The sequence below is a fragment of a genome, unplaced genomic scaffold (genome assembly GCF_019419815.1).
Source record: "Pyrus x bretschneideri cultivar Hongxiangsu unplaced genomic scaffold, Pyrus_bretschneideri_v1 Contig1, whole genome shotgun sequence".
Taxonomy (NCBI): Eukaryota; Viridiplantae; Streptophyta; class Magnoliopsida; order Rosales; family Rosaceae; genus Pyrus; species Pyrus x bretschneideri.
Window position 1 is genome coordinate 4,792,777 of NW_025999390.1, and position 19,472 is coordinate 4,812,248.

Genomic DNA, 19,472 nt, shown 5'->3' on the forward strand with positions numbered 1-19,472 from the left:
TGGATATTTGGGAGTTGGGTGGCTTCAGGGGTTTGATTTGGCTGCAAAACAGGGAAAATCAGCCAACTCAATGATAAACTGAAAGGGAAATGAACTCCGTGCACCCCTTTCACCTTGTACATATCCATGTTTTTTCTGTCATTTGGTGTTCCTTTTATGTATCCAATATAACGGGCAGAAATAAACTGGGGTGTGCCGAAATTGCCTCACAACTGAAACTCTGATAATGAAAAAGAAAGAGAGTAGCAGTTTTCCACCAAAAACAATAAGTGAAACAATTCATTGTTATGATGTTGGCTGGGGCAGAACCCAATGAGGCTAAATCTTGGGTGTAATCGGTCCTTGATCCCCTTCACTCTATCTCTCACATAGACCAACATGCGTTTGTCCAAGAAGAAAAAAAGGTCTTAGTTAAAGGATGTTGAAAGTATATGATTGTGAATTGATTTCATGAATGTTGCCTAACCTTTTGAAAAACTGATCGCATTTGGACGAGTCAGCCCTTTTCTAGCTGATCACACACGGCATGATACTTTGGATTTGCTTCAGTATATCTTGTTGTTCAAACTGGTTGACTCTCTGGAGTTTCAATCTCCACTTGTCTTGGCTGTTTAATTATAAAATGCGTGACTTTTGGTAAAGTCAACTCCACGAGATAACTAAAGGCACCATGAACTTCCTCATTTCCTTCTGCTTTTGCCTCTGCATTTCTCTCTTGCCCTACTTTGGAACCCCCGCTGTGTTGTATTAGGTAACTACGCTATATACGCTTCTCTTTTACAGATTACGTTTAGCCTGTTATGAATGCGCATTTTGAATTTTGATGTCTTTGAATATGATACAGGGGTTCAAGTAAAAAAGGAGGGTGGTACAACTCACTCAAGACCTCCATTCTTGAACTTGCTGACTCTGGCATCACCCATGTCTGGCTTCCTCCGCCTCACGCTAATGGAACCGAGGGTATTTACTAGCTACTAGCCTATCACTATCTCTGTATAATCGCATTTTTTGTTTAATAATCCCAAGTAATCAATAATGTTCTCTCGCTAGACTGTGAATCTGGATTGCACATTCTAGCAAGATAATAATTCGTTACCATTATTCAAACGTTTCAGGATGCTCTCCGGAAGGCTATGCGATCTTGATGCATCGAGAATTGAAGTTCCTATTTACTGCCAGGCATGAGAAGGGAATCAAAGCCATAGACATTGTGATAAACCACAGAGCAGCTGTCAAACAAGATGAGAACGGACTATGGAGCATATTTGAAGGTGGAAAGCCGGATGGACGTCTTGACTTTGATGCCTCCTTGATTTGCAGGGATGACAATGACCACCCTTTTGGCACTGGCAACCCAGACACAGGAGACAACTTCCCGTTCACAGCTGACATGGACCACAGAAACCCTAGGCTTCAAAGCGAGTTGTCTGATTGGATGATCTGGTTGAAAACCGAAATAGGGTTTGATGGATGGAGGTTTGATTATGCGATTGGGTACGGCTCTAGCTTAACCAAGCTCTACATGGACAGAACTTTGCCGGAATTCGCAGTTGCCGAGTACTGGCGTTGGATTCAGAACCAAGATGCACATAGGAAATTAGGAATGAAATAGTTAGTTGGATTCAGGCATTGGGGGTGTTGTCACGACGTTTGATATGACAACCAAGTATATTATGGATGTTGCTGTGGAGGGTGAGCTATGGAGGCTAAAGGATTCAAATGGGAAACCACCAGGGTTGATCGGCATCAAGCCAGAAGGTGCTGTGACATTTATCGACAATCATGAAACTTGGTCTCAAAACTGTTGCCTTCCCATCTGATAAAAGTCCGGCTTGGATATGCTTACATTCTCACCCATCCTGGCACCCCAAGCATAGTAAGTACTAAACATCGATTTACTGGAAAATGTTCTTTTGTCATATTATCTAACCACACAATTAGTTTATGTTGCAGAATAGAATTCGGATCACCATTTATATTGACTTTTTCATAAATTTGTGATTCAGATTCACAGGATGACAACATGAATATTCGTCTAGTAACGTAAAACATGCGTCGTCTTATTGAATTGGGAAATGTTCTTTTGTCATGCTGTCTAATAGCTAGCGCAAGTGGTTTATAATTATATTACCAAATAGTCAACTTGGATCAATATTAATCTTATTTTTTCTTGATTATGTGAGACAGATTCACAGTTTAATAACATTAATTATTTGCATAGTAATATAAATCTGGTAAGAGAACATTCGTGTACATATTTCGACTTCTAAATTACCTTGTTTTCGGTGTTGCAGTTCTATGATCACTTCGTTAAGTGGGGGTGGCCGAAGGACCCTAAACGCAATTCGACAGCAATAAGGGCAAGGAATGGGATCAATTCCAAGAGCAGTGTGACTATCTTAGCTGCCGAGGGTGACCTATATATGGCCAACATCGACGACAAGATAGTAATGAAGGTTTGGCCAAGGTTGGACCTCGGAGACCTTGATCCCACAAACTCAAACTTCCATGTTGCCAGAAGTGGGGATGACTTTGCTGTGTGGGAGAGAAACGAACTCGAAAAAGCTTGTTAAAATGATGTGTAATGTAATAGAATTATTAACGCCTATATAAATGTTCTTAGCCAATTGAGTTATAAACCCCAACTCGTAGTTCAAACAATTATGTTGATAGATCGTCGGTTCTAGTTAGCTCGTCTAGAGATGGAACATTTGAACTTAAGACATTTAAACTAATTTATTCCTTCTAAACGACATTCTAATTAGTTATATTCATACTACGAGAATGGAGATTCGAATTCGGGTGAAGGAGAGCATAGAGTTTTCAAACTATGGTATTAGTTTTTTACTAATGAACTAGATTCACTTGAAATGTTAAGCTTGTCTTTTTATCCTGATAACAAAATTGTCTCTGTTTTGGTAGCGCGATACTGTTAGTGGATTAAATATTTAGTTGTTAGGAGAGAGAAAAATCGGTGAAAATCAAATCGTACTAAGGTACATATACATGATTGTATTCACGATTGCGGTAAAACACCATCTGCTTGTCTTTTTATTACTCAATTATAAAGCAGCTGCACACTGTGGCTCTGCCCTCCACCACAAAAACCCAAAAAACAGAAGCTGCACACTCTAAAAACTTTCGCGCCAAACTTGAGTATGAACTTGGCCTTTTCTATCGGCCTCTCTGCGAAGCCCAACCTTCCCTATTTCCACTCTCTCCTAAAATCTCACAGCGAAAGCAAAAATCCTAAACAGGCACTGCTTCTTTTTCGCCAGTTGTTTGAGTACAATTTGAAGCCCAATGATCTCACTTTCTCTCTGCTCATTAAATCCTGCACTTCTTCCTCCGCCTCGGGTTTTAATTCAGTGAGCTCAAAACTAGAAGCAAATCAGATTCATACCCACTTGCTGAAATCAGGTGTCAATCGATATGTATATGTGAGTACTGCTCTTCTTGATTTGTATATGAAATTGGGTTGTGTAAGGGCTGCCCAGAAGGTGTTTGATGATATGCCTGACAGAGATGTTGTCTCATGGAATGCGTTGATTTGTGGGTTTTCTCGAAATGGGTATGCTTTTGAAGCGTTGAATTGCTTTGTCCGAATGTGTAGAGAGGGGCTTTGTCCTTGTCGGACGACTTTGGTTAGTTTGGTTCCGTCTTGTGGTAGGCAAGAGTTAGTTTTTCTTGGGAAATGTGTTCATGGGTTTGGAATTAAGGCGGGCCTGGATTCGGATTCTAACGTGAAGAATGTGCTTACCTCGATGTATGCTAAATCTGCAGATTTGGAGGCGGCGGAGCTCTTGTTTGAAGAGATAGTTGACAAGAGTGTAGTTTCTTGGAATACTATGATTGGCGCTTATGGACAAAATGGTTTCTTTCATGAGGCAATGCTTGTCTTTAAACAAATGCAGGAGGAAAATGTTCCGGCCAATCTGGTGACCATGGTAAGCCTCCTCTCAGCAAATGCAAATCCAGAGTCTACCCATTGTCATGCCCTTAAAACTGGTCATGCAAATGATGCTTCTGTGATTACTTCGCTAATTTGTGAATATGCAACACGAGGGAACACAGAATCCGGAAAACTGCTTTACAGGTCATTGCCTCAGAAGAACTTGGTTTCCCTGACTGCAATTATTTCAAGCTATGCTGAGAAAGATAACATAGCTCAGGTACTGGAATGCTTTGCTCACTTGCAGCGGTTAGACATGAAACTGGACGCAGTTTCTATGGTTTGCATCCTTCATGGGATAAAAGTCCCTGTTGATATTGGCCTTGGACTTGCTTTCCATGGTTATGGAATAAAGATTGGGCTGACGGCTGATTCTTTGGTTGCAAATTGTTTGATAAGCATGTACTCGAGGTTTGACAAGATAGAAGCCGCTTTTTCTTTATTCCTTGATATGCAAGCAAAATCGTTGCTTACTTGGAATTCTTTGATATCGGGATGTGTACAAGTGGGAAGGTCAAGTGATGCCCTGGACTTGTTTCTCCAAATGAAAATGTCCGGATATAGTCCAGATAGCATCACTGTTTCTAGCTTACTAGTCTGGGTGTGGCCAAATTGGGTACTTGCGATTTGGGGAGATACTTCATAACTATGTCCTCCGAAACAATCTTGAAGTGGAAGATTTTGTTGGAACCGCTCTTATAGACATGTACACCAAGTGTGGAAGAATAGAGCTTGCTGAAAGGGTGTTTAAGAGCATCCAAGAACCATGTTTGGCATCGTGGAACTCAATCCTCTTGGGTTATAGCCACTACGGGTCAGAACATAGAGCTCTTGCTTGCTTCTTGAAAATGCAAGAGCAGGGGATAATGCCCGATAATATCACTTTTTTGGGAGTTTTGGTTGCTTGTACTCATGGAGGTTTTGTTGAGGAGGGAAGAAAATATTTCCAAATAATGAGGGAAGAGTTCAATATAGTGCCACGCTTGCAACACTGCGCTTGCATGGTTGGTCTCTTTGGCCGCGCGGGCTTCTTCCAGGTGGCATTGGTTTTCATCAGAGATATGGAGATGGAGCCCGACTTCGCAGTGTGGGGAGCCTTGCTGAATGCTTGTTGCATCCACCAAGAGGTGAAGCTTGGGGAGTACATAGCCAAAAAGTTGTTTCTCTTGGACAGTAAAAGTGGCGGGTTCTTCGTGCTGATGTCAAATCTTTACGCGGTTAAAGGGATGTGGGACGATGTAGCTAGGGTGAGGGAGATGATGAGAGAGACCGGAGGGGACGGTTGTTCAGGAGTGAGTGTTATTGAGACGAATGTAAGTTTGTGCTTGAATAAACCTAGTTTGAATACAAATTTTGGGCAGATTCTGTTTATATAATCATCTCTAGACCTGATTTTGGTATCACCATTACATCTCTCGAATGTTTTGCATAAATTTTGAAAAACATGATTTGTAAAAAATGACATGAGAATAAGTTTATGACGGATTATGTAGCACTACAATGTTTTAACCAAAAAATTTTGATGTGCGTTCTGAAGCAAATCAAGTTATCTATTATTATACCGATACATCACGTCATTTGTGTATTAAATAAACGTTATGATGGTTACTGTAGTTCTTTCCATAACTAAACAATTTTTGTAAAATGCCACGAAAATAAGTCATGACTTAACCCGGCTGCCACCAACCCAACCCGACCCGACCCGGGCCCAATCATACTTTTAGAAACCCTAACGGAAAAGTAAGACGATGCCAAAAAACCGCAAAAGCGCTCCCAAATTTGAAATTTGAACTTTTCATCCAAACACACCATCTCACTCTCAGACTCCCAAGGCTCTCATCTTTCACATACCATTTCCCAAATCTTCGTACAAAAATGGGCGGAGCTCACAGCCGCGAACACCTCGAGCTTTCCGACTCCGACGAGGAAGAGAGCGAAGAGCAGGAGAGCTACGAGGACGTGGAGGAAACTGAAGCCGACCAGCGCCAGAGATCCGCCGAGCGGGGAAACAAAACGCCGTCGTCGGCTGCATTAGACGACGTGGACGCCAAGCTCAAGGCTTTGAGTCTCAAGTACGGGTCTTCTTCCAGGAACACGAATCTGAAGAATCCGGTGAAGCTGTACCTCCACATTGGAGGGAACACCCCAAAAGCGAAATGGGTAACTTCCGAAAAACTCACTTCTTTCAATTTTATTAAGACATCTCGAATGGAGGTTGATAATGATGAGGAGGAAGAGGAAGAAGAGGAATTTGATGAGGAGGGTTTGTGGGTTTTGAGGGTGGGGGCCAAAGTTAAGGCTAAGGTATCGGCAGAGATGCAATTGCTCACTTTTGCCGATCAGCGGCGTGTCGATTTCTTTGCCAGAGGCGTGTGGGCAATGAAGTTTTTCAGTGATGAGGAGTATAGGGCTTTTGTGATTAAGTACAATGACTGTTTGTTTGAGAACACTTATGGGTATGAGGCCACTGAGGAGAACAGGGTGAAGGTTTATGGGAAAGATTTTGTTGGGTGGGCGAAGCCCGAAATGGCGGATGATTCGGTCTGGGAAGATGCGGAGGATAATTTTTTGAAGAGCCCTGGCTCAGCAACACCAGTGAGGGGAAATCAGAATTTGAGAGAGGAGTTTGAGGAGGCCCACAATGGCGGTATACAGAGCTTGGCATTAGGTGCATTGGACAATAGTTTCTTGGTGGGGAACTCTGGCATTCAGGTTGTTAAGAATTTTGCTCATGGAATACACGGTAAAGGTGTTTATGTGAATTTTGATGATGGGAGCTATGGAGGCGGTTCAAATTTGGCACGGTCTACACCTAGGAAGGCTCTGCTGATGAAGGCCGAGACTAACATGCTCCTTATGAGTCCGATGAATGAAGGGAAGCCTCACACAACCGGGCTCCATCAGCTTGATATCGAAACCGGGAAGGTTGTTACTGAGTGGAAGTTTGAGAAAGATGGAGCTGACATTACAATGAGGGATATCACAAATGATAGTAAGGGAGCACAGTTGGACCCCTCAGGATCGACATTCTTGGGTTTGGATGACAACAGGCTTTGCCGGTGGGATATGCGTGATAGGAAGGGAATGGTTCAGGACCTTGCAGCTTCTAGTGGTCCTGTTCTCAATTGGAACCAAGGGCATCAGTTCTCAAGAGGGACTAACTTTCAGTGCTTTGCTAGCACTGGTGATGGCTCAATTGCTGTTGGGTCGCTTGATGGGAAGATCAGGTTGTACTCGATCAATTCGATGAGGCAGGCGAAAACTGCTTTTCCAGGCCTTGGTTCACCTATTACTCATGTTGATGTTACTTTTGATGGGAAGTGGATTTTGGGCACAACGGACACCTATTTGATCCTCATCTGCACAGTCTTTACTGATAAGGATGGCAAGACAAAGACTGGTTTTAGCGGGCGTATGGGAAATAGAATTTCAGCTCCAAGACTGCTGAAGCTGACTCCCCTGGATTCACATTTGGCGGGCACAAATAACAAGTTTCGTAATGCTCAGTTTTCGTGGGTAAGTATATGTATTTTCAGCCTGTTGGTTAGAAATATTTTTCTGTTATTTGGTGGGGCTATGCAACATTATGTTGCTTCTTCCTTTTGTTTGTGGTGATGAAAATATTAGTTTCCATCTGCTGTAATGTGCATGACTTAGTGGCCTCTCTTAAACCTGGTTTGCTAAGTCATGAATAGAACCTGAAATGTGAATCTACCATCCTACAGTATCAAAAATGGTTGGACTGTTTTCTATTATTTAGAATTCCCCCCTTTTGGCATTCCTTTTCCTAAATTATATGCACACGCACGTCCACTTCAGATCTGAAAGTTGGAATAATTTTCGGTTCAGTGTATGTTTTAGTGTTGAATTGCTGAAAGATGGAGAATAGATTGGTTTTACATCGAAGGTTCTAATGGTGGGGTTGTCATGTATAAAACTAATTTGTCTGGCTTTTCCCCTCTCTCTTCCAAGTAACTTCTAGATTTTGAATGCGGTTTTTGTTGATTTAACTAAATAACCATTAGGAGGTTTATATAACTTCTAAAAATTCCCAATTTCTTTTCGCTTTTAATGACTACTATTAGAATGGTTGAAACAGAAGTCTGGTCTTACATATGAACTTTAGTTTGGAGTATTTCAGTACATTGATGGTAGTACCGATTTTGGTTGGTTGGAGCATTGTCTATGAATGGAAAATGTCTAGGCAATTAACACTCTGAACTCAGTTTATTTTTCTTGTAGCCATATGATTTTGTTTGGTAGAAGATTATGATAATCTTGCTTTACATTATTGTTCAGGTCACGGAGAACGGGAAGCAGGAGCGACATCTGGTTGCAACTGTGGGCAAATTTAGTGTGGTTTGGAACTTTCAACAGGTGAAAGATGGCTCACACCAGTGCTACCGCAACCAGCAGGGCTTGAAGAGCTGCTACTGCTACAAGATAGTCCCCAAGGATGACTCCATTGTCGACAGTCGCTTCATGCATGACAAGTTTGCAGTTACTGACTCACCTGAGGCCCCACTTGTGATTGCAACCCCTCTGAAAGTCAGCTCCTTCAGCATATCCAGTACCAATAGACAATTGTCTCTGCAGTGAACTTTCTAATTTTCTATTAAGAACTTACACTTGTATTTGTTTTTTTTTTTCCCGTCAAGTATTTGTAGGGTATACTCTTTAAGCTAGGTCGTGCCGGTAATGAACTATGTTGAATTGTACTCATGTTCTGAAGGAATTTCAATGGTAATCTAATGATTTCCAGCAATAATAGTGCTTTAATTCTTGTTGAAGCAAGGTTTGGTAAATTTTCTTTTCCATCTTCCAGCAATATTTGAACATTTTCCCACTTCTTTTTAGTGACCTGGATATTTTAACGTTATGTCCAAGTGGTCCTTATTTCTCATATATATATGTATAATGCATGCACACATAAAATTTGTGGACCTCTTGATAGAAAGATAGAAGGAGAGAAATGGCTGCTGCAGTGGAGAGAGGTTTCCTTGTGCAGCCATGTCCTTTATCCTTTGTTTCTAATAAGAACACATCAAGACCCTCAGTTGCTATCGGGCATGGTAAACCAGCAAGGGCTCGAGGTTTTGCCCGCCACGTGGCTCAAGCCCAAGTGCGCCCTACATGGCTCCCAGGGCTTGACCCACCAGCCTACCTCGACGGAAGGTAAGTCCCTCAAGAAGCTGGTTCAATTTGATTTCATCTCTCTTTCTTTTTTCCCCTATTTAGGTTCACACTCCTTGTCCCTCTTCAACAGCTTGGCTGGGGATTTTGGGTTTGACCCGCTTGGACTCGGGGAGGACCCGGAAAGCTTGAGGTGGTATGTGCAGGCAGAGCTGGTTCATGCTCGCTTTGCAATGCTTGGAGTTGCAGGAATTCTACTTACAGATGTAAGACCAAAATGGCATTCTGTTTCTCGCTGTGGACTCATTTGGAAATTCCAAAATAAATTTCAATTATTTGATTTTAATACCTACCACATATTGTAGATAAGAAGTTTGAGGGCAGTGTAGCATTGTAATTTTACTTAACGACTGTGGATAAATGTTAAAAAATGAAACTAGTGATTTTTTTTTTGCAGTTACTGAGGGTAACAGGGCTTCTTAGTGTACCAGTTTGGTACAATGCAGGTGCAGTTAAATTTGGCTTTGCTAATACAGAAACTCTGCTCATTGTCCAATTTATCTTGATGGGGTAAGTTCTGTTTTAATTTGCATTGGCTAGAGTGGATTTGGTTCCCTTATGCACCCGAGTTTAAATCGTTCTCTCCGCAGTTTAAACTTATTTAAAGTAAACTATCGCTTGATCCGAAAGATATTTCTGCTTTGATTGTGATTCTGTGTTAATGTTCTCCTTTCCTGCTGTGCTTGTAGATTTGTTGAAACTAAAAGATACATGGATTTCAAAACTCCTGGATCTCAAGCCAAAGATGGATCATTCTTTGGATTGGAATCTGCACTTGAAGGTTTAGAACCTGGGTAATCTTATTTGATTCACAATCCCATCCTTACTCTATCAAGTGTTGTTGCTAATTCACTCATGTTACAACACGAGTATTCAATTTCAACACTACACGCAAGCTCAACGACATATGAACATTGATGTCTACCTATATTATGATATGAAGTTGATTAATAATACCGCGTGTATGTCAGATATCCCGGAGGTCCGTTGCTGAACCCTCTAGGTCTGGCAAAAGATATCAAGAAGGCTCATGAGTGGAAGCTTAAAGAGATTAAGAACGGTATAAAATGCGTTGTTTCGTTGATTTTTCCAAATCAATATCTTCCATTTCAGTCTTATTTTCTAGTTGGATTGTTGCTTCAAATTAGTTGTGTGTTGTTGCAGGACGGCTTGCAATGGTGGCGATGCTGGGTTTCTTTGTGCAAGCATCTGTGACTCATGTGGGACCCATTGATAATCTTCTGGAGCACCTCTCCAACCCATGGCACAGAACCATAGTTCAGACCCTTGCAAACTCTTCTTAAATGTAAATCCAAGTCCATGGTCTTTGTATGTGCCAATGTAACAATGTTCAATGGTTGCAGGACCATCATCTATCTTTGGACTTATGTTGGTTGTTTATGTCATTAAATAATCACACGATGAGGATTAAAGAGATAGATTCGTAAATATATGCAACTAGTTACACTTAGCATATTCTTCGGAAGAAGCTCAATCCCAAACTTTTATTTGCATCTTGGTGGTTAAGGTCACAACTTCACATGTCATTGTCAGTCATGTAAAGTTCCATAAAAATTGTAGAAATACTGTTGTGGTTAAGTTTGTTATTCTGAGTCTAAATAAAAAAATTTAGAATTTTCTTTATTTTTTTCTATGTGCAAGTCATGTACAAGTGTAAAAATATTAGAAGATAAAGTCTCACCTAGAAGATACAACAAAATAACATATAGCTTATGTGCGGGTTCCACTTTTAATATCATTGAAATCTTCTTGTAATAAAACACACTACCTAATAATAGGCAAGTATTTGACGAAAAAATGGTAATAAATGAGTAAATTGGAACAATATCAATAATATAAATCCTGTGTATAAGAATAATATTGATAACATTGATAGCAGATGATGCCCTGACTTAAAAAGTTAATGCCTTAAAAAACGTTGATGTATTGCTCTTATGCTAGTTTTCACCAGTAGACACGAGGCGGACTTCGCGTGGCGTTGGTTTGACGCACATAACCTACGTTTCCTAGCGGGAGTAGAAAATTAGACGTTCAAATCTCAGCCGTGGGATAAAATGAACGGTTCAGATGTAATAAAGTGAAACGGTAAGATGTGTTGGAAGATATAAGCAGAGAGAGAGGAGGCAAAGGTTCTCACTTTTGCCTAATAAGGAGCCCGCTGCAGTGATTTTGCTTCCAATTTTCAAAAAACCCAGATTGTGTTGGAATTTTCAGTCCTCGACAAAAGCCTTTTCGGGTATGAATTTTCTGTTCAGTGTGCTATAATTTTTCAGAAACTTTGAATTTTTACGGTTTTGATTTGGGTTTTTAGGGTTTTATAGGGGATTTGATTTGGGTTTTGATTTTTCCTAGGGTTTTTTTTTACCTGTCAATGAATTCAGGGACGATTGGTTTTATGATTTCGTATTAGATTAGATATTAGTTGAAATTTGAATCTGCTGCTTGAAACGATGAACTGCTATTTGGGTTTCTTTTATAATTTTGATTTTCGATTAGATGTACGATTTATAGATTCGAAGTTTAAATCTTTGATTCATACAAATTTAAAATTATTTGTCGAAGTTGCGGAAGAACTTTATGTGTATAAATTGGATTGTGTGCCAAACGGTACAAACCCTAACCCTAGGTCCGTAGCCCTGATTTTTTATTTGTATTTGTCTTTTTTTTTTTTTTTTTTTTTGTGTTTTTGGCAGAATACAATGGCGAGGGGAGCTAAGAGGAACGCCAGCCAGAGAGAAGAAAACAAGGAAAATTCAACCAAGGCAGACAACCACAAAGAACAATCCAGCAAGGCCGCCACTCGGTCAAAGCGGGTCAAGGCATCGCACCCCCAATCCGAGCCCGAGTACTTTGAGGAGCCTCGTCAGTTGGAAGATCTCTGGAAGGCTGCCTTTCCTGTTGGGACAGAGTGGGATCACTTGGACAAGGTGTACCAATTCAAGTGGGATTTCTCAAACCTTGAAAAAGCATTTGAAGAGGGGGGCAAGCTGCACGATCTTGGGAACAACAAAGTGTATCTCTTTGGTGGTACAGAGCCTCAACAAGTCCCCTATAAGGGTGATTTAAAAATTATTTACATACCTATTGTGGTGGCTGTTGTATCGCCTTGCCCACCTTCTGACAAAATTGGGATTAAGTCGGTTCAGAGGGAGACTGAAGAAATTGTTCCAATGAAACAGATGAAAATGGATTGGATTCCATATATTCCTTATGACAAGAGAGACAGCCAAGTTGTTGAATATAGTCGAAATTCTCCTCAAATATTCGTGCTGGGATGCACTCAGAGACGGGCTTCCTTGAAACACATGAAGATTGATCGTCTAAAGAAATTTGACTACTGCTTGCCGTATCTAATGCCGATCAAGGAAGAGGAGCTTGAGCTGAGCACCGAGGTCGACATACTTTTTCCACAGGAACCAAATCCACCGGTTTACTGTGTGTTTGATTGGCAGTTTGATGAAGTTGAGGAGTTCACTGACGAGCGGATAAAAGAGGAGGAACTATCTGCAGATCAAAAGGATGCCTTCATGGAGTTTGTCAAGGAGAAAGTGCGTCAACAAAAGAAAGAAAACCGAGAGAAAAAGGAGGCCCGCAAACAAGAATTTGAAAAAATGAGTACGGAAACTAAAGCAGCATTTGAAAATTTGAGGTATTACAAGTTCTACCCCGTGCAAACACCCGATACTCCTGACATATCAGGTGTCAAGGCTGCATACATCAACAGGTACTACAACAAGGCTCATGAGGTTCTGTGATTAGTTTCACTTTCACCGATATCCTTGTTGGCCTGCGCGTAATGCCTACGGTAATTGAAACTTTTGTGTTTAATGTGTCCCAAAGTGTTGGGAAAAGAGAAAATTTTCGCATACTCCTGTTGTTCTTGTTGTTTGATCTCATTTGAAATCATATAAAGACAAGGTCTCATTAAATTTTGTAGCGACTCTGGTCATTTATTTACCTTCTGTTCGAATAATGCTTCAAATATAAAACTTGAGGTATTGTTTTGGATGAGTTAAACTTGTCTTGTTTTCTTGTACGGCCGATTAGAAGGGTGATTTTCACTTCAATGAAATATTTTTGTTTGATGGCTTGTTGTCCTCGCTGAATCAGAAAGAGTTGAGATGTCTCGTTTTGTTTCGTTTCGGCTTTAACTTGTATTCTTCTTAAAAAAGACTTTGTGTAGAGTTTAGAAGCTGTACCCCTCTATCTTTCAACACTTTCTTAGTTTCATTCACATTCTTGTTCTGCTTGGTTCTGAAGCAAAATCAATTGCTTAAACTTAATTGCATCGTGCCGGCGAGGAGCAATTTTGACACAGATTGCATGGTGAAGTTATGTGACTCTTGCTCAGAAAACTGACCGAACACAGATGGAGAGAGCAGCTCCCGTAGTCATGTGATTAGTACCGTTGTTTTCGGATCGATAAAACTTCATCGAAACTATGAATGAATACAAAAAAAGTGTGAATTTCAACTAAAAGTAGCTCACGGAAATCTCAGACCCAAATTCTTTCATTACAGCAAACACGAACCAACTTTTACAGAGTTTTTGAGGCCTACAGATTACACAGAAGTTCTGTCATTCTCCCTTCTCAATATTCAGGCACCAACAATATTAACCTCGCTCCAAAACCATCCTTACAGCGAGCAAAACTATCATCCAAGTAACTTATCATACAACAAACAATTTACCAGTATCGTCATGTACACTCGAGTAAACATCTGTCAGATCAATCCACCATTTACGGTCACTCCGAGAGAAACCACCCTGTAAAAAGGAGGTAAAAATCACAACAACAAAGACGTGTACTGGTTTCAATCAAGAGTTATTTAACTTGTTTTGATGCGCCCTTCTTCTGGCCAAGAACATAAATATCCGTGGGAAGAACGACTTCTTTTTCTTCTTTCCCTGCTTTACTTCTGGGGGTGATGGACCAGCTTCGATGGGGCTTCCAAGTCCATACTTGGGGCTTGATGAATATTGCTCAGATGCGGCAGAATCAGGTGCGCAGTCAAAGTCCTTGGATTCTTTCCTTGCCTCAAAACTGGCCTTCGGGCTTTTAGTGGCAGTTGCTGCTGCCTGAGCAGGTTCACCAAGCTTTCGCCGTTGCTCATGTTCGGCCCTCCACTTTCTCAACTCCTGCTCAACCCCCAACTTGCCTGCCTTGGCTTTCTCAGCCTTCTCCATTGCAATCTTGAGTGCTTCTTTTCTCGCAGCCATTTCCTGATTAACTTCTTCCAACTTTTCCAAGCTTTTGAGCTCAGACTCCTTGGCCACATCGATTTGGGAACTTGCAGCTGCAACTCTCGTGTTCGCCTGTTCTTCTGCATCATGGGCCCGTTTGCTGAGCTCATAATACTCTGCTACAGAAAGCGTTACCCCAGTGGGTGAATCAGTATCATTGGTGCTTCTGGCTTGTTCACTCTCTTGCAAAGCTTTAATTGCTGCTAATGCCAACTTCTCGGAGGCCCTAGCAGCCTCTATTTCCTTTTGCGCCGCAAGTAATCTACTTTCCACAGTACTTGCTCCAGCCTTTGCTTGCTCTGCTCCTTCCCTTGCCTTGCGCAGCTCTTCACCAGCCATTTCAGAAAGTACCTTTGCCTGGTCAGCCTCCTGTGCTGCTTGCTGTAATTCTTTGGGTAGCTCAATCATCTTCTCTCTGGCTTCTTTCTCCTTCATCTGAACTAGAGCTATTTCCGACCTAGTCTTCTCCAGGTCAGCTTCAAGAGACGCAACAGCCACTGATGCCATTCCCTCCCTCTGCCTAATGGTGGCAAGAGCTGACTTCTCACTTTCAAGTTCCGATTTTAATGATGTGGCAGCCACCTTCAAGATATTTACTTCAGCAACTGCTTTCTCTATGTTGAGCTTCACTTCCTCCAGCTCCTTCTTTGCAGAAGCAACTGCTGCTTGTATATCGGTATGAGTTTTCTTCTCTGGTTCCTGTAGCCCATCTTTCAAGACTCCTCCATTTTCCACCTTTAATCTTGATTCCATATATGCAGCCAATTCAGATTTCAAATCAAGTAGTAAGGCCGAGGCTGTGTCTAGTTTTGACTTGAGATCCTCAGCCGACAATCTTTGGTGGTTAAGTTTCTGAAGCTCCTCTTCTGCCTGCTTTAACTCCTTCTCCCAATGAAGCGAATCTTGTTCCTTGGCCATGACTGCTCCAATCCTTTGTTCCTCCGCTTCCAAATGAGCGGCATGCGCAGCCTCTAATGACTCCTTTGTAGCAATTAGCTCAATCGTCAGTTCTTCCACTGTTTTCTCCACTTCCTTGGATGCAGAAATGGCCTCTTCAGCTTTTTTAATGGCTGTATCTTTCTCGGTGACTAAAGAAGCATATTCCTTGTACAGCGCTTCCAGCTCCTCTTTAACAGATTTCAGCTCTGTCACCGCAGCTGTATGCCTCGCCTTAGCAACCTCAAGCTGTGCCTTGGCTGCAACACTAGCCTCGTCAGCTATACCTTGCTCCATCTCTTCCACCCTTAGTTTGGCAAGTTCGGAGTCTTGTTTTGCCTGTTGTTCTTCTGTTTGTGCTCTCTCCAGGTTGAGCTTCAATTCTTCTACGAGTCTCTTAGTGCTATCCAGCTCCTTCAATACTTGAACCTTTGCATTTTCGGCACCCTCTGATTGTTTCCTATACTCAGGAATCTCCTCCTGTGCTTTCTCAAGTTCTTGCTCCACAATCTTGCGTCTCTGCACAGCCAAAGAAGAGATTACGATTTGTTTTAGAAAACGTAGGTATTTTCCGGATTTCAACATAATGCTTAGACGAGAGTTCCATTAAAAAAGGAAAAAACCAAACAACCACTCGATTATGGATTCAAAAGAAAGGGGATTGTGAACTTTAACACCAACAGAAAACAATAAATAGCTAATAAAACAGAAAAAATAAAGAAAATGTACCTCCACAGTTTGGATTCTATGGGCTTTCCAATCAACAATTCCTCCAAATTTGGAAACAGCTTCTTTAACTGATTCAAAGGTGCAGTTGTATCAATAAGTCCTCTGTTCGTAGCACTCTTAGGGGAATCAGTGGCGACCGATTTTCTTGCAGAGAAGCTAGCAAACTTTGCATTGGGTGATGAGACTACATTGTTCACATATGCCAGCTTAGCACTCTTAGGAGAATAAATGGCTTCAGCTTTGTTAACAGCAATTCTGGAAACTTTTATATTGGGTAGAGAACGTGTTGTGGGTTGCACTACCTTGTCAGCATTTTTAGGATCAGAATCTTCCGCCATGGTACCCTGAACATCGGTCTCTGTTTTATTGACCGTACTTACTGAGGCTGAGGCTGGAGTATCTGTTGGATGAAGTTGATTTTGTTCCTGAGATGCACCATTATCGACACTTTTGGGACCCAGATCTTCCACCGGACTATCCTTAGTATCTTTCTCTGTGACTGTAGCGATTGAGGGTGGGGTATCTGTTGGAAGAAGTTGACTTTGTTCTGGAGATGTGCTATTTGAAGCATGTTCTGCAGCTGGTAATTTACCATTTTCCATCGCTGATGAGCTAGAAGCCGGATTATCTGTTGGAAGTGGTTGATTTTGTTCCAGAGAGGGTCCTCCGTCAGAAGAACTTAGTGTCGTTTCTAATTTAGGGTTGTCCATCGTTGGCAAATAACTGTTACTTTCAACACTGTCATGCTTTTCCGAATTTGCAGGAGCATCCCCAGTGGATTGTTGATTATGGTTGGAGGACGAAGAAGATTCTGGAGGAGGCATTACTTCTGCAGTTTTCACAACCTCCATTCCTAGTAAGTGTGAGCAAAATCTACAATCCAAGTAAAAGAAATCGGATCAACAAAACAGAAAAGAAACAGTAAATCACTGCATAAAAGCCAAGAAAATTAGAGCTTCTAACATGTAGGACCTTTATAACCAAATATTTTTTGCATTATTTCATCAGAATTTGCATTCTTTTAGACTCAAAATATCACGTTCTATGAAATTGTAGTAAAAATATTAGATTTTCGATTCTCCGGTCTAAAACCAACCAATCCAAAATTACTATCCTTAGTTTGCTGGGGTTGTATCGACTTTCAATTATCGAAATTCTCAGAAAAATAAATAAATTTCCAAAAAAAAAAAATCATCCATCCAAACAGCTGCCACGCATACAAGGAATAATAAGAACAATTAAATAGCAAGCTGCATGTAAAAATAACAATCCAAGAACTTCGAATACTCACTTAGATCATCAATTCCACATAATTAAAAAAAAAATTCCAAATCCAATCCAAAACAGTGAATTAAAACAGCTAATTTGCAAGAACAAGTGTAATCAGAGGAAAAAAATAAATAAAAATTCAAACTTTAAACCAAAAATTAATTGAGAGAGAGAGAGAGAGAGAGAGAGAGAGAGAGAGAGGAACGTACCAGAATAACGAGATGCGATTGAAAGGAAAGTGGGAATGGAGTTTCGGATATCAAAGAAGGCTGAAAATTAAGGCAAAAAAAAAAGCACAAAAAAGGGATAAAAATTAGCAAAAAATAGCAGCCAAGAAATCGGAGTTAAAAATAGAGCGAAGAGAAAAATAGCGGGGGAAGGAAGAGAGCAGAGAGATGAGTGGAGCCTACCTCCTCCTCGTCTCGTCACACACGGACTGCATCCATCTGTACGCTCCTTCTTCCAATCTCTCATCTTTCAGTTTTTCACTCTCTTTTTTTCAATTTTTTTATTGGGGATTTGACCAACGGAAAGGCGGGGAGGTTTTGTCCGTTGGATTGGGTGGTGCAGCTCAGCTCAGCTGCCCTCCTTCTGTCCAGCTCACCACCCCCCCCCCCCCACAAAGAAGAAGAAAAGGATTTTAATGCGCAATATGAGACCACTTTTTTTTTTTTTTTTTTACTTCTAGTTTCTTACTAAAATAAATAATTAGATATTCGTTGAAAGCGAACAAAGATTTGAAATTCTGAACTGAGTTCGAACGTTGATGCATTTATTGAGCCTCTGTTTTGGTGTACCATTTAATTAGAAAATAAAAGTACATCACATCCACTAAAGTTGAAAAATAAATAAATTTAAAAATATGATCGTATTATACTATTTCGTAAAAAATACTCAAGTGGATCTTGATGCACTAGGATTAGTTTGGAACCACTTTTTAGATTCTTGAAGAAAAAAATTTAGACTCAAACTATTATTGCAAGGGATTTGATTTTAACATACTTTTTCTTTTCGCATGCACATTTCAAGTTTATTTTCAATCGTTAGATCGAATAAAGTAAAGAAAATTAGATTGCAAATGAAAAAGGAAAGATAGATAGAATGATTGCAACGGGTTGTTATTAACAACCTAAATAAGTTTTTTTTTTTTTAAATTGTTGATGAAATTTTGCAATTAATTATTCTTGACCAAGTTTGGAATATAATATTCAAATATTTTGTCATAAAATATTTATTTATTATTATATTTGTTTTGTTTGTGTACGTGCTAGTTATGGATGGGCACTAAGAGACATGTATTAGTTAGAAAGGGCATCCATATGTGATTGCTTTCCTTAATTTTTTCATAAGATTAAAAATATAAGACAGTACATCAATTAAGTTAAGATATTTTGATTTAATTAATAAATACTGTTTGATTAAGACTTGGAACACACACTGTTTACAACTAAAGATAATTATTACATAAAGTAAATAAAGGCACCGCCCACCGTGGATAATGTGTTTACTGAAGATACTCTGGCTCAAAATGACTCTATTGCCCATGCCACGTTCTCCCTTTGAGAAGTAATTATTAATTACACTCTTTTTACTCTGTTATATTTAATTTTTTAGTCATAATAGTTGATTTCGTTTTATTTATTTCGTTGATCATATGTAAAAATCAATGCGCAAGAAGATAAAAACAAATGTGTAGAAATCACTTTCTTCTTTTCATGGTTGTATTAATTTTAAATCAATAGAAATCAAATTACAATATAGCACGTATGAGAATGTAGCTTAATGAAATCACAAAAAAACGTAGCTTAATGGATATAAAACTCTACGCGTAAGCAGCCCCCAACGGTCCAAAAGCTCCCCGATCTGGCCAAAACTGCCGGGACCATTGATTCTAGTGTGGGTTTCAGAATTTGAGTAACTGTTGGAGTATGGCGTTTTGCGAGTGAGTGGGTGAGAGATGTTCCATTTCTGTCACATTTTGGGATTTGTGGCTCCAGCCACGTTCGGTGGTTTTGTTGGTACATACGCACTTCAAAACTGAAATGTGAGGTCTTTGCCCTTAAACCTTATGCAGCAACAAACAAGATTCCCAAATCCCCAAAAGGTCAACAGCTACTACTTTTTTGTT

The 19,472-nt window shown here is 40.3% G+C and overlaps 5 protein-coding genes and 1 pseudogene across 5 annotated transcripts; 5 read left to right on the plus strand and 1 right to left on the minus strand.

The window, feature by feature from the left end:
* Window positions 1-724: 724 nt before the first annotated feature.
* On the plus strand, window positions 725-2,675 carry LOC103950105 (annotated as a pseudogene).
* Window positions 2,676-2,828: 153 nt separating this feature from the next.
* LOC103950077 (pentatricopeptide repeat-containing protein At2g04860) lies at window positions 2,829-5,361 on the plus strand. The gene is given in 2 exon segments (XM_018648202.2): window positions 2,829-4,547; window positions 4,549-5,361. Coding segments are annotated over 2 exon segments (2,169 nt in total). The 5' UTR covers window positions 2,829-3,158; the 3' UTR covers window positions 5,329-5,361.
* A 340-nt stretch (window positions 5,362-5,701) lies between these two features.
* On the plus strand, window positions 5,702-8,742 carry LOC103950068 (protein CYPRO4-like). The gene is made up of 2 exons (XM_009361225.2): window positions 5,702-7,468; window positions 8,252-8,742. Exons 1-2 carry the CDS (start codon window positions 5,828-5,830, stop codon window positions 8,549-8,551), a joined length of 1,941 nt encoding a protein of 646 aa, XP_009359500.2. The 5' UTR covers window positions 5,702-5,827; the 3' UTR covers window positions 8,552-8,742.
* A 167-nt stretch (window positions 8,743-8,909) lies between these two features.
* Window positions 8,910-10,616, plus strand: LOC103950058 (photosystem I chlorophyll a/b-binding protein 5, chloroplastic). The gene is made up of 6 exons (XM_009361215.3): window positions 8,910-9,127; window positions 9,219-9,351; window positions 9,543-9,655; window positions 9,835-9,939; window positions 10,117-10,205; window positions 10,310-10,616. Exons 1-6 carry the CDS (start codon window positions 8,925-8,927, stop codon window positions 10,447-10,449), a joined length of 783 nt encoding a protein of 260 aa, XP_009359490.2. The 5' UTR covers window positions 8,910-8,924; the 3' UTR covers window positions 10,450-10,616.
* A 620-nt stretch (window positions 10,617-11,236) lies between these two features.
* On the plus strand, window positions 11,237-13,252 carry LOC103950048 (protein HEAT INTOLERANT 4). Its single transcript, XM_009361204.3, has 2 exons — window positions 11,237-11,402; window positions 11,860-13,252. The coding sequence occupies exon 2, from the start codon at window positions 11,866-11,868 to the stop codon at window positions 12,919-12,921; it is 1,056 nt and encodes a 351-aa protein (XP_009359479.2). The 5' UTR covers window positions 11,237-11,402; window positions 11,860-11,865; the 3' UTR covers window positions 12,922-13,252.
* Window positions 13,253-13,650: 398 nt separating this feature from the next.
* On the minus strand, window positions 13,651-17,961 carry LOC103950039 (protein WEAK CHLOROPLAST MOVEMENT UNDER BLUE LIGHT 1). The gene is given in 5 exon segments (XM_009361193.3): window positions 13,651-15,865; window positions 16,076-16,152; window positions 16,155-16,948; window positions 17,554-17,613; window positions 17,755-17,961. Coding segments are annotated over 3 exon segments (2,730 nt in total). The 5' UTR covers window positions 16,927-16,948; window positions 17,554-17,613; window positions 17,755-17,961; the 3' UTR covers window positions 13,651-13,984.
* Between the last annotated feature and the right edge of the window lie 1,511 nt (window positions 17,962-19,472).

Bases quoted from the DNA above. Each gene is read 5' to 3' on its own strand.
- LOC103950068 (XM_009361225.2), top strand. From the start codon at position 5,828: ATGGGCGGAGCTCACAGCCGCGAACACCTCGAGCTTTCCGACTCCGAC. The intron at 7,469-8,251 runs GTAAGTATATGT...ATTATTGTTCAG, and splicing joins GTAATGCTCAGTTTTCGTGG to GTCACGGAGAACGGGAAGCA.
- LOC103950048 (XM_009361204.3), top strand. From the start codon at position 11,866: ATGGCGAGGGGAGCTAAGAGGAACGCCAGCCAGAGAGAAGAAAACAAG.
- LOC103950058 (XM_009361215.3), top strand. From the start codon at position 8,925: ATGGCTGCTGCAGTGGAGAGAGGTTTCCTTGTGCAGCCATGTCCTTTA. The intron at 9,352-9,542 runs GTAAGACCAAAA...TTTTTTTTGCAG, and splicing joins CAGGAATTCTACTTACAGAT to TTACTGAGGGTAACAGGGCT. The intron at 10,206-10,309 runs GTATAAAATGCG...GTGTTGTTGCAG, and splicing joins GCTTAAAGAGATTAAGAACG to GACGGCTTGCAATGGTGGCG.